The sequence below is a fragment of the Sinocyclocheilus anshuiensis genome, unplaced genomic scaffold (genome assembly GCF_001515605.1).
Source record: "Sinocyclocheilus anshuiensis isolate Anshui unplaced genomic scaffold, SAMN03320099.WGS_v1.1 scaffold217, whole genome shotgun sequence".
Classification (NCBI taxonomy): Eukaryota; Metazoa; Chordata; class Actinopteri; order Cypriniformes; family Cyprinidae; genus Sinocyclocheilus; species Sinocyclocheilus anshuiensis.
The window spans coordinates 1,463,528-1,477,052 of record NW_015536538.1 but is presented as its reverse complement, the minus strand read 5'-3'; the positions used below and the strand labels follow the sequence as shown (position 1 = coordinate 1,477,052).

Below are 13,525 nucleotides of genomic sequence, written 5' to 3'. Positions count from 1 at the left end.
ATAATCCAGGAAAAACAAAAATAAAAATAATAATTCTAATAGAATATGCTTGAAATGTAATTGTTCGAAAGTGTCAGGTTCTATTAATAATCCTCTGAACGAACACAAAAATGCCTCTGTCATCTGGCACATGAGTGAAATGTTCCTCACACATTTACAGTTGCTGATGGGACGGCAGCTGCTGCTCTTCAGCTATCTCAGATATGAGGGTGTGTGACAACAAATTCAGCCCCTCACACACACACATCACTTCCTGAGCAGTTTCATGATTCAGCGACACTCGAGTCATGCTTAAAAGTGTCTAAAACTGCGAGTGAAAAGCATATGAATGTCACCTCGCATTTCAACTAAAATAGACAAAAACCTGAGCCGCATCTTTTGAGGCCTTCGTGACAAACCATGACGTTGGAGCCGTTCTCACCTTTCCCCCAGCCAGACCTCGTGGTCCAGGCACTTGGCCGATGTGTGACAGTGTGACACGGGGTCGAACCGGTCAGATTAGATCAGAGCGTGCACATCTATTTATGTCTCACAGCAGCCCTTCTCTCCTGACACTGAAGGCATGTCTCCTAAATATAACGGCTCACACACATAACCGCGCTCCAGACCTCCTGACAATGCATCATCAGATACCCTCCAATCCAGTACAGTCATAGACATGCTTTACAATCTGTATGACAACCTGCAGGACTGCAATGGGATCGAATGCAGAGCAAACAGAGACTCTTGGTTCAGAAAAGATCTAAAAAATGTGCTCAGATTTGCTAAGAAAACACATTTGCATTCAAAAGAGATCTCCACATTAATACTCTTACTGCATGACAACTGTTGTCTCATTTCTGTCCATTTCTACAAAAAATGTTCTAACACAGTATTTTTGTCTTACAAATAGCTGAACATTCCTAAATCAAAATTTACATTTATTTGAGAAGCAGAATGATGTACTAAGTCTTGTTTTCTGAAAAATGTATCAAAATTAAGTGGGTTTTTACTTAAAACAAGAAAAAATATTTGCCAATAGGGTAAGAAAAATAATCTTGTTTAATCCCATACACCAAAAGGATATATTTCAAAAAATATTTCATAATATACAAAAAATGGCTAAAAATACATTTGCTAAAATATTTGTACAAAATACTTATGTAAATATATTTCCCAATAATATAAATATATAAGCATTTAAAAATACATTCACATTAGAAGAAAAACTTAGTTTGCTGTCTAACAAAACATGAACAGAAATCAGCAAAGAACATGCTTTACTGTTTTCTGAAGAAAAAAAATACAATACAATATATAAAAAAATTAAATATTATTAAAACATTATATATTATTTGAAGGTTGAAAATTTCCAGTTTTAAAAATAAATTTTATTATAACAATATGTAGTCTATTTAGCATATATAGTTACAAAAACTGGCCAGATAATTTAATATCTTAGTTCATTTTGCATCTCAAGTACGTAAGTGTATCTATATTTAATCATTTAGCTATTTGTACTGGAAAACAAGAAATATTTTTTTTGCAGTAAAGGAGAAATAGGCCTATCTGACATGAAGTTGATGTTTAAAAGACAGAAAACATGGGCAATTGGTGAAAGCAAACTGGGAAAGATTAATAATTTCATGATGTTTTAAGCTCTTTCATATATAGCACCTTAATATTGCTGAAATAAAGCACGGAAAATTAAAATACTTTTCAAATCATTCATTACCATTAAGTTAAGTTGACTAGACTTAAGTTGTTTCACATCGACATGCCCATTCATCCTCGAGTTTTTCACTTGCGATTACACGACTTCACTTTATCATTTGTCATAATTCTGATTCCACTCGACGCCTGCAAGTGTTGATACTAAAATGAGACAAAACTGAGATTACCTTGCAGACATCAAATGTCTCACAGCGATTATGTTTGTCACTTAGATTCCAGTCTGTATACGAACAGACGCCATGTAGAGGCCTACTGTTACACAACACGATCACAACTGATGCTCGTTTTCATTCCTCTATTTAATATCATCAAACATGATTAAAGTGCTTTGTTTGTTGAGATTACTTAATATCATGGCACGAAAAAATACTTCACTGTACCATAGACACAAATGCATGCACATACATCATGATCCAGTCTAAAGTACTTGATGTTCAGAGGAGAAAATAAGGAAGGGAATGTTCTGATTGTTTGTGTTCACTTAATGTACTTCAGTCAAATTGACTAGCCTATTGACATTTCATACATGCTATAAATACCAACACACTGACCTTGTGTCTGAGTGCCTGATGTGTTTGTTTTCCTGTTATGTGGCAATAACTTTGAATAAATGTTTAATGTAAAACCAGATCCTAAGGTGTTTTTGATATAGTAAACGGAGGGATATAAAGGAGCCAAATATAAATATATTAAATAAATATATAATGACGTAATTGAATAATGAAATGGTGCAATCAATAAATATTTAGTGACATATGATCATGAATAAACAAACTGAAATGATAAATTACACAAAATATCACATAAAATATGCCCTGAAAGAGCCACCACACAAAGACGTGTCAAGGAATTTGGCTACAGTTGTCGTATTCCTCTTGTTAAGCCACTCCTGAACCACAGACAATGTCACTGGACAAAATTATAAACCCGTAATGATAATATGTCATTAAAATATTGCAATCAATAAATAAAAATACAACATATGAGCATAAATAGGGTGTAATGATAATTTTATGTAAAATAATAGCATGAAATATATATTTACTGTATTTTTATTTCAACATTTTTTATTAAATAATTTGAAGTGTTTTATGCTTGCCCATTACATTCCTCCATCACCGTCCAGACACTGTAATCATAAAAATGTCGATGTTTCCATGCATATTGAAAATGAAAACACATTTTTGATTCTTTGACAAGTTTTGATTGAAGATGATAGAGCTTCAGTTACAGTAAAATGAAAACAAATTCATACCGACATACACTGTTCATCTCTGTGCATCCCAGAGACTAATAAAACAAAGTTACATAGAGCAATATAAAATTACAGGCTTCTGCCATCAGTTTTAAAATAAGTTAGTATTTATTTACAAAATTCGTCTAGTGGCACAAGCCATATCTGCTTATGATGCTATTTACAGTTCTATACACACACATCTTCATTCCAACTGGAGAGGCTGCAAAGACAATAAGGAAAAATAGATTAGAAAAACCTCTTTACAATGATATAGATCATTTATATTAAAGGATGGAAGATCTTACCTATAAGACGTTCAACAGGGAGTTCTGAATGTCTTCATAAACTTGATTATAGAGCTCGTCTTTTGTTCTCATTCCATCCAGATATTCTGCAGATACGAATCGTGCATGCGAGTTACACATTACAGATGTGAAATGGGTTGCAAATGCCATTTTAATCGCTAGATTGGTTGACTTACGGATATCTAGGCCGCAGTTTTCCATCTCCAGCCTGTGTTTCAAGTACATGGGCCAAACGTGGCCGTCAAACAGACCAGGAGGGTCAGGAACGGTGTACGTTCTCGTACTGAAATGGAGGAGACGGGTTTGTTAGAAAACAGAATCATCTAAAAACATCTGATCTTTAAAAACTGTTCTCACCTTCTTCTCCTTTTGCACTCCTCATATGGAATGCTGACATAGTAGCACTTGTTGTAGACGTCAAGCAAAGGCCTGGAGGCAGAAACAAGAAGAAACCATCAACCATTCAAATCTTTAAGCTGAATAAAACTAATGCAACTTAAAAAGATGCCTACTTGTAGTTATAAAGAAGAAATCCCTCGATAATGAGTATGTGGATCTCGCGCTCAGGGTCCGAGCCGTCAGATGCGGGTGAAACGGTCACGCCGTGGGAGCGTGCAAACTTCACCGGGTTCTCCATCCATCCCTTAACCGTGTTCACCATGGCGTCCATGTCCAAGGCGGTAATCACTACACAAGCAGACAAAAAAGACAAGACGTGTCTCACATGCTTGGATAATGAAAAATAAAATAATGCATTAAAGACTTCTCCTTTTTAGGGATGTTAATAATTAATATAATAGGACTGTGAGTCAAATTTACACTACCAGTCTAAAGTTTGGACACACTCATTCTTTATTAAAGCTATTATAGAACATGAATGGAAATGTGAGAATGATAAAGTCTTCTCACTGTTCATCAGTTAACTTCATGAGTTCATCTTGAGATGCTTTTAAACACTAATGAAGGAGGAACACGTATAATAATGATTTTTCTTCACTATCTGCTCCAAATTCATACATATGCAGTACATTTCAATCCTTAAGTGTGTCCAGACTTTTGACGTGCAATGCAAGAAAAATAGTTTTGCTGGGTTTTAGGTTTATGTTACAATAATGCAAACATCAGAAGGGTTATGGAAAGGTGGGAATACGTTACTGTTTCTCATCCCACAGCGAAAGCCATTCTTACCATCCCATTGTTTAAAGCCGTCCTCCCCGAGCTCTATTTGATCTTGGGGCTGCAATAACAGTGACCAATAAAACAAAAAGGTGTGGATCGCTCAGGCAGTGCTGGTCCCACCTGGACATGTGACGCCAAGCCCTCAGGCTAGTCCTCTAAAATCATCTTCAATTTCAATCGTGTGCATGAGATTAATTTGGTTGCAATGCACCAAATGCGCAGTTATGCATTCGTTGGACTGAATTATCTGCAGCATGTCGCCAATGCAATTCTTGAGAGAAGAGCCTCCAATGACAGTTAGGAATGTGTGTGTGTGATGCACTTAAGAGGTGTTATTAAATATATCGATATGAGCTCTCGGGGAGCAACTGTTGCTATGAAGGTTGCCAGATCCTCTTACATGCCACAGAATGATAAATGTATGAGCAAGAGAATCGTATTAGTGGAATTAGGAGTGCAAATGAATGCCTGCTAGACTGTACTGTATTTAGGCACCTCAAAAGGCATTCATTTGTTGGGTTTTTGAGGTTGGCTGTCCAGGAGAACACCAGCATAGGGTTCATGAACCACAATATGGATCCATAAATACAACAAATGGATCCATAAAAACTACAAAAAGTCCTAAACGTCTTTACCTTCTTTGTCCCTTGGAAATGCTGTGGCATTCATTCAATTTTAAATATTCAGACACTTAAATCAAACTTAAAATGCATTAAATTAATTGCATTAGATGCTTTTGTTATCTACAATGCAATGAGATTCATACATTCCGAAGTTTGGTGTAAATGTCCAAATACATCGTATGGGCCACAGAGTATATCTTTATATAAATGAAGTAGTAAAATAAGCTGACAAGTTTAAAATTAAAAATGTGGATTCTCTCCATACCTTGAAAAAATCATCTTGATGTACAACACAACAGTTTGGTAAGTTCTTTATGAGTCTTCCCGTCAAAGTTGTCTTGCCTCCATTGGTCACACTGTAAAATACACATCACACATTTATTAAACAATGATATAGAAGTTCAATATGTCGATCTCGAAGATTACTCACCCTCCTATTCCAGTAATAAGCTTCATTCTGATCCTTTTTGATATTGGTCTTCCTAGCAAAGGAATCTCTTCCTTGAATTGCCGATACAGTCGTGAATGCTTTTAGTCTCTCTCTCCTCTCTCTCCCAGAATCTCCCTCTCTTTACTATTTCATTGATGGACTAGGCTTTCGCCTTCATTATATAGGCGGATCGGCTTTGCGTCACGTCGACGTGGGTCGCTTGCCAGTAAGGTCGCTCTCGGGGAACCAATCAGCGTTTGAGGAGTCTTTCTAATTTGCATATTGGTGCTGCTCCACCGTCGCACCTGTCGCTCCGCGTCTGTCAGCGGCTCGAGGGACGGCGCTGCTCCGAGGGTCCATTAAAGAGTGGAAATATACCACCAAATCAAGCCAGCTCGCTCATAGTTTGTGTTTAACAACACACATTACCGACACTACCGAAACGAAGGACGTGGTTAAATGAAGGTAAAGGAATAAACACGTAATTTACACGACAGACAACTCACAATCTAATAGTAAAGACAAAATAATATTCATAAATCAAAATTCATATATAAATACATGCTACGGAGGTTCTGCGCATTTATATAATAGGCAATATATATGTTTATCGCTCAGATTATAAATTTAATCGTTGTCAGAACACACACACACACACACACACACACACACACACGCTAGGCTATATATAGGCTAATATCTGATAACGAATAGAAATACTGATCATTGCCACTGTATTAGTCTGCCAATTTACAGTAGAGGAATTACAAAATATTTACGAAAACACAAATTTTCCATTTTTTTTTAAATGTTTTTATTTTTGTTTTATTTTTTTTTGTGGTCAGAAATCAATGCAAACTTCATCTGTTATATATATATATAATATTGACTACTGACAAAATCTTTACTAAATATTTTGGTCAGAAATGAATGCATACTACATACATTGGTTGCTGATCATTAAATTTCATAATCAATGCTATGAATAACAGACTACAACTGCAATAAATTATGTACTTAATACTGATTAATACTGATTTAATAGGCCTACTAATTAATCTAAGATACTGAAGATTGATCATTTTATTATTAATACAATTGTGTGTTTATAAATAATTTTATTAAAAATAATTATAATTTTTTTTTATTATTATATATGTAACCTGTGCTCCCATCACCATTATTATTATTTTTAAATGATAATTTACATTTACATTTAATAATTTAGCTGACACTTTTGTCCATAGTGTAACAATTAATCAAGTAGTAAAATAATAAACAAACAAAGAAAGAAAAAAAGTAATTTTTATCCAAATAATAATAGTGATATCATTATTTAAAAAAATAAAGGTGCTCTATGAATTTCTAGCGGTGATGTGACGTACAGTATAATATGTGTTTGTGAATGCACAGGCCTATATCTTCAGTAGCTTTGTCTCTATGCTCATCCTCCCACATCATTTCTGCCCCACATTTCAGCTCGGGATCATTTTACTCTGTGAACTTCAGTCTGGCCAGAATCCCACATGTGCTCATTCATTTTCAACATCATCAAGTACAAACACAGAATGTTTGAGCCTGATGTTTCAGACAGCAGAGAGAGTGTTGACTGCAAGAACAGAGCTATTTATGACTGATTTATGTTTGTTAGTATGCATTCGGTTTGGATGGTTGTTAATCATTATATTATGGTCACACTCTCCACCCAAATGGAAGTGCAGATTTCAGAGCCAAATGTTAAATAAAGACAAGACAGGCACGTGGTATTTCAGTATGTTTCCTCTCATGATACTTGACCATCCTGATTAAATTGTTTCCAATTACTTGACTCGTATTGTTGGCATGGTGTGAGGGAACTTTTCTCCTGGACTGAGGTGAAAAATGTCAAACTTAACCAGCTCTCAGTGGACGCGGCCATAGAACTATATTTGGCATGATGTCTATGTGTGACACGGTACAAATGCTTCTGACGCAACTCACATAAATACCAGACTATCATTTTAAAGGGGTCATATGATGCTTTTTTAAAGATCATTATTTTGTGTATTTGGTGTAACAGAATATGTTGACATGCTTTAATGTTAAAAAAACACATTATTTTTCAAATACTGTACATTATTGATTGGCCGAACACCGCAAGCACTCGTCGGAAATGTAACGCCCCTTACCATAATCGCGAGCGTCAGCTTTCAAAATAAATGTAAAGACAGAGCCCGAAAGGGGAACAGAGTCGCGTGACAGACACAGTGATGAAGCTGGTATGTGTTTGCAGTACACAAGCCATGGTTAAGACAGCTGACTCCACTGTGATGTAACCCTGTCTCTCTCTCTCTTTCTCTCTCTCGCTCTCTCGCGCTCTCTCTGGCTCTCTCTCTCTCTCTCACACACACACACACACACACACACGCGCGTGCGTGCGCACACACACACTTTTATATTTAAGACTGTAAAGAAGGTTATTTGGTTTTGGATCCAAATCATTTCACAAAATGTGTCATTCATCCCATCTTAATGAAATCAATTCAAGTGTAAATGATAATACTAACATTTCACTTCCTTGAATGACTACAAAAAGACTTACTGCAACAGTTTTTAATATTCATTCAAGTTATGATCCTTTATCTTTCAGTCATTCATAATTATCGTCTGACATTGAGATGAACGTCAATGTTTTTATGTCATTGTTTCTGAGTATCTGAGTTCTGATATATACAAAATAAAAGTAAGAACATTTTTGAAGCTTTGAACTTTGATTTTATGATAAAATAGATTACACGAGTCACACAAGTTTCCTTTTGTGACGGTAAACATAATTTTTTTAATTGTGTGTACTGATAATAATCATGCATTTAGCAGTATAAAGAACTTAAGTGGGTATATTTTAATATTACATTTAAATAATATTTTGTTAAATTTGTACTTAACTAGTGAAACTGAATACTTAAATTACATTTCCAAGTCAAAATTCATGCTTTTTTACTTCTTATTTAATTAGACATTCATAGAACAAAATAACTGTTTAACAGGTTACTATGACTTAAATATTTCTTCTTAAATACATATATTATTCCTATATAATCATCTATTTCAAAACCTAAGAAATAAATGTTTACTGATGTTTAATTGCTTTTGAATATGGAAACTGGGTAACACTTTACAATAAGGTTCCATTTGTAAAAATTAGTTGATGAAAAATACTTCTAATTTACTAGTTCATTTAATTTCAACATTTACTAATACCTTATTAAAAGTACAAGTTGTAGGCCTATCGGTTAATATTATTTGATGGAGTAACTAATGGGACCTAATTGTGAAGTGTTATGGAAGCTTGTTTACTTGTTTTGGCTACATGCTTTGACTAAAAACATAGACCTAATAGGCTACCAGTTCTTTTATTATTTATGTCAACATTAATGGCCAAAACATAAAAAGACAAACTGCTTTGCTTTACGAGGTCAAAGCTTTGAAAATGATCAGTTTTTCCAGCGTGACTTGAGATTACAGACAGTATGAGTTGATGGAGCTCAGGCTGCATTTGTTTGTAATGTTTTGTTTCTGACATTCTGAGATCAGACGTATTAACACAAGAGTGTGTGAGTAAATGACTCATTCCTGACCCATGAACAGCTCACAACTTATGCCTGCTGGGACACGTGTGACTGCCCAATACAACAATTACTGAACCCTCTAGCGGTGTAAGAATAAAACTAAAAGTTACTCGTGGAGGAACATTGTTTTGGTCGTTAAGCGAGTTGTGCTGCGGCTCCGCTGTCCTGCGCGGATGAATCTGATGTTTTGGGGCACCACTGTGATAATGATCGCTTTATCAGTGCAAATGACATCAAAACACAACTAATAATGAAGGCTGATATCCAGGAATATATGTCTTATGAGCAGGTAAGCAGCCTATATGACGCTGTTGTTATAACTTGTTATAATAATGTTACAAAAGTCTGGCAGCGCTGAAACAATATCAGATAACTGATATAGGCAACTAGTTATAGGCAAATAGAAAAAAGAAGTAACTGGTTTGGTATAGTTACCAAAGTAAACAATGTTTTGTCATCATGAATCATGTTGATTCATGTTTTATTACGAGTTCTGACGCTTTCCGGTTTTGCTTGCAAACTCTTTTTGTTTCGAGGTTCAGTTGTTGTGGCTTCAAGCTACGTATACGATAGTAACCTGACCTCCTTTCATTTATTCACAGATATGACATGTACATGTGCAGACCAATGATGAAAGTATGCAGTTTCCCGGGAAATCCGTCCTGACAGCTGTGAGTCATGCAACCAGAAAATGTAAAATACAAAGCTTGACAGTTAAATTTAACTTTTATTAATTGTCACATCATCAATGTTAGCAACTCATTCACTTATTGCACATCCTATGATACAAATGATTTACACACAGTACACTGTTAAACAGTCTGATAATGTACATTATACAATAATGTGGCTGAAATTATGAATTATGAAATTATCCCTTCAAAATGCATTATGAGCGCTTACGTGCTGCTACATGCTGATTGGTCAATCCAGTGTATCACTGCAAAAATCAGCAGACCAACTATTAACCTGGAAAGATGCCACTAAATTAATTTGCTTAATAAAATGCCATGTTTATTGCTGTTATTGTGAAATTAGTCACTCTGCTCTGTGTCGAGCTGAAAAATATTTGTGACGTAACACTTTACAGTAAGGCCTCATTAGTTAAAGTTGATGCATTTACTAACAAAGAGCAATTCATTTGTTACAGTATTTATTCATACTTGTTAAATACCACTGTTTGTTGTTAGTTTATGTAATTCAATTTTAATAATGTATTAGTAAATGTTGAAATTTATGGAGGATCTTACTCGTGGGAATGAATAAATACAAAAATAAATGAATGAATTAATTTATTTTAAATAAATAAAAATACAGTTACAACTAAATTAAGAACATACTAAATAAAGGGGGAAAATACAAAAAAAAAATATTTTTTTAAATAAAAAAATATTTTATTTGTATTAGCAAGTCAGTTATTCCTTTAGTGATTTTCCTATTATTACATTTATTCATTTATTTTTTTATTTTTGCAAGTTTGGTTCTCCATAGAAGTTAACATTAAAATTAATAAATGCTTTAGTAAATTTTATTATTCGTTCATGTTAACTGATGTAGTTAACAAATAGAACCTTACTGTAGTGTTACTGAGACATTTGTTATAAGAACTCACTGTATCTAATTATTGATATATCAGAGTACCCATAAGGCATTATGAAGGGAGGGAAAACAAGCTTCGCCTCCTGTGATGTCATAATGAGAAGTACGGTGGAGCTGCATGACAGAGTCTATGTACATGGATTACTTACAGTGAATTCAGGCGACTCACTGTGCCAAACACTTCAGCTGTGTTAAGAATATCATACTACCGTACTATTTCTACAGTATGCATGGAATTTTTTGTATTTACTGTATGAATACTGTATTCCACTATGCAACACATTCAACTTGACCTTCAATTTCTAGTGTGATGAATGAAAAGTAAATCATATCAACCATGATCAACCTTGCTGACTCATTTGATAAAACTGCATTAAAATGAGATAAGTGGATTAAAACATGCAATGCCATGAGGTCATTTGACAGCAGTAAGAAGCGTTTATGATTGCATACGGTTTCAATTAGGGTTTAAAGTAAAAAATAAGTATGCAGTGCATACTATGCAGTATGCTAGCATTCCATTCGGAACACAGCCCCTGATACTTATTAAAGACATATATTACAGTCGTAAAGTTCCAGCGAACATGACCTGCTGCCTGTGTGTCACACAGTATCAGCTCACTTTATGAGAACACAGCCTCATTCCACATTCACTGTTCACGTGGCATACTGTACATTTAATCAGATAAGTTTAAAAGTCAACATGAAGGTCGGGCTTCTTTTTAAAATAATTCCTGATTTGCTATTATTGCTGTAAACTTGCATTAATGTTAACCACCATTGAATTGCTGCATTAAAGAAATAGTTCGACCAAAAATGATCTGAAATTAGCTGAAATTGTCCTCACCCTCAGGCCATACAAGATGAGTTTGTGTCTTCATGGGAACAGATTTGGAGAAATGTAGCAGAGTGCATCACTTGCTCACCAATGAATCCTCAGCAGTGAATGGGTGCCGTCAGAATGAGAGTCCAAACAGCTGATAAAAACATTATAATAATCCACAATTTTAGTTTTTTTCCTCAAGACTTTTTTAACTTCAAACCTTTACTTCTGACTAAAATACTATAATCTTTTTAAAATAGTCTATAATCCATAATAACGCTTCCTCCAGTGAAAAAGGCCATCTCCTGTTGTCTCTCACATCAAAATCCAGCCACATATTTGTTTAGAGCTGTTTTGGCTTGTAAACACTGCTTGATCTGTGCAGATTTCTCTCCTGATTCAGACCAGAACACTTCTTCCACTGGAAGAAGCATTATTGTGGATTATGTACTCATATTTTAGTTAAAAATGCCTTAATGATAGATTTGTTTCTTACAAACACGTAGCTTTTGCCTTCTCCAGACATTAACTGATGGACTGGAGTGGATTACTTGTGGATTATTGTGATGTTTTTATCAGATGTTTGGACTCTCATTCTGACGGCACCCATTCACTGCAGAGCATCCATTGCTGAGACACTGATGCAATGCTACATTTCTCCAAATCTGATGAAGAAACAAACTCATCCTAATCTTGGATGGCCTGAAGGTGAGTTTTCAATTAATTTTTTTAATTTTTGGTTGAACTATTTCTTTAACCACTTACAAGATTTTGGAAAAGATTAAAAGATCTACAGCAACAGCCCAAAACTATGACTAAATAATCATTTGGCGCTTGGTTGTTTTCATGGCAATTGTCCAATGAAAGATTACAACATGATTTCATGTTGACTTTAAACCTGTAAACTGCTGCATTATGTAAGAGACTGAATGTGTTTCTCATTGTGGAAGCGGTTGGCAGGTGAACATGGATAAACTGACAAGTCAAGTTAAAAACATCCCACGTTCTACATCTGTACAACACAATGACTGTTACACAAGATGTTTATTTTGCGCAGATGTTCCTCTTCTGTTAGAAAAGAGTCTGTGAGCGTTTGTTTTCTCTCTCGTTCACACTTACTCAACCGCGGTCCGGTTGTGATCCAGGTCAAAGGTCAGTGTGTATGGAAAAACTGCACTGTAGACAGAGCACCACAAACATCATTGTTGTGTTTTGAGATGATTGTTCTTCAAAGGAACATCTTTGGAAAATGACATGCACAGATGAATCCCTGCCTTGAGGTGTATCTGTAAATGAGAAAAATATCATTCACAATCACTATATTGATCATTTTAACCCTCCTTTAGATTTTTAGGATCATTGTGTTTTGTATGTATCAACAGTTTTGCTTTCTACTCGTGTGAATGGGCGAGTCTTACAAAAAAATAATGTATGGCTGCATCCAAAAGACTAGGCAGCTGCCTTATCAGGCAACGACTTTGCAGGCAGCGTTTTTGCACGAAGGCACCTCATGAAACGGATTTCGGACAGGCTTCTGAGGCAGCGTAACGGTTTAATGATCTACAACAAAATAGAACGAGTTTTGGTGATAACTAAATGAATATTTAATTACTACAACACTGATTTCTTGCTAGAAATAACATCAAAAGTGCAAAAAGAAGGCAGCATTTTAGAGCTTTCGGACGGCCTATGAATGCATACATTTTTTTAATTTTTTTTAATGTCTATATAGGTTTAGTTTTTTTTTATTTCAGTTTCAGTTAAGTACATCAAGTTAAACTAAAAAAAAAAGAAATGTTTCATTTTTATATAGTTTTTTTTTCAACTAACATTTTTTTTGGTTAATAACCCTTTCAGAGTTATGTTATTTCATATATGTTCAATATTTAATATATAAACATTTTATAGATTTAATATATTACATATAATCTTGCTGAGCAAATAACATGATCAAAATATTAATTTAAATATATTACATACATCTTATTAAATAATATAAATATATAAA

The 13,525-nt window shown here is 34.7% G+C and overlaps 2 protein-coding genes across 3 annotated transcripts in view; both read right to left on the bottom strand.

Moving 5' to 3' along the window:
- Nucleotides 1-2,749: 2,749 nt before the first annotated feature.
- Nucleotides 2,750-5,617, bottom strand: LOC107696854 (nicotinamide riboside kinase 2-like). The gene is made up of 8 exons (XM_016497391.1): nucleotides 5,488-5,617; nucleotides 5,323-5,413; nucleotides 4,444-4,492; nucleotides 3,768-3,942; nucleotides 3,613-3,684; nucleotides 3,432-3,538; nucleotides 3,256-3,341; nucleotides 2,750-3,170 (listed from the first exon to the last, which is right to left on the bottom strand). Exons 1-7 carry the CDS (start codon nucleotides 5,511-5,513, stop codon nucleotides 3,256-3,258), a joined length of 606 nt encoding a protein of 201 aa, XP_016352877.1. The 5' UTR covers nucleotides 5,514-5,617; the 3' UTR covers nucleotides 2,750-3,170.
- Nucleotides 5,618-12,251: 6,634 nt separating this feature from the next.
- The window catches only part of LOC107696247 (caytaxin-like), a 16,266-nt gene continuing 14,992 nt past the window's right edge, over nucleotides 12,252-13,525 (bottom strand). The window contains exon 12 of one of the 2 annotated variants that reach the window (XM_016496505.1): nucleotides 12,252-12,803. In XM_016496505.1, the coding sequence (XP_016351991.1) occupies nucleotides 12,746-12,803 (58 nt within the window). In that variant the 3' untranslated portion in view covers nucleotides 12,252-12,745. The remainder of the gene's footprint in view (nucleotides 12,804-13,525) is intronic. The other variant, XM_016496515.1, reaches the window with a different exon arrangement.

What these genes read in the sequence shown, in the direction of transcription:
- LOC107696854 (XM_016497391.1), bottom strand. Translation starts at nt 5,513, where the DNA reads ATGAAGCTTATTACTGGAATAGGAGG. An exon ending in CGGCTTTAAACAATGGGATG is followed by an intron (nt 3,943 to 4,443) that starts GTAAGAATGGCT and finishes CTGCTTGTGTAG; the next exon opens with TGATTACCGCCTTGGACATG. An exon ending in AAACTGCGGCCTAGATATCC is followed by an intron (nt 3,342 to 3,431) that starts GTAAGTCAACCA and finishes TCGTATCTGCAG; the next exon opens with AATATCTGGATGGAATGAGA.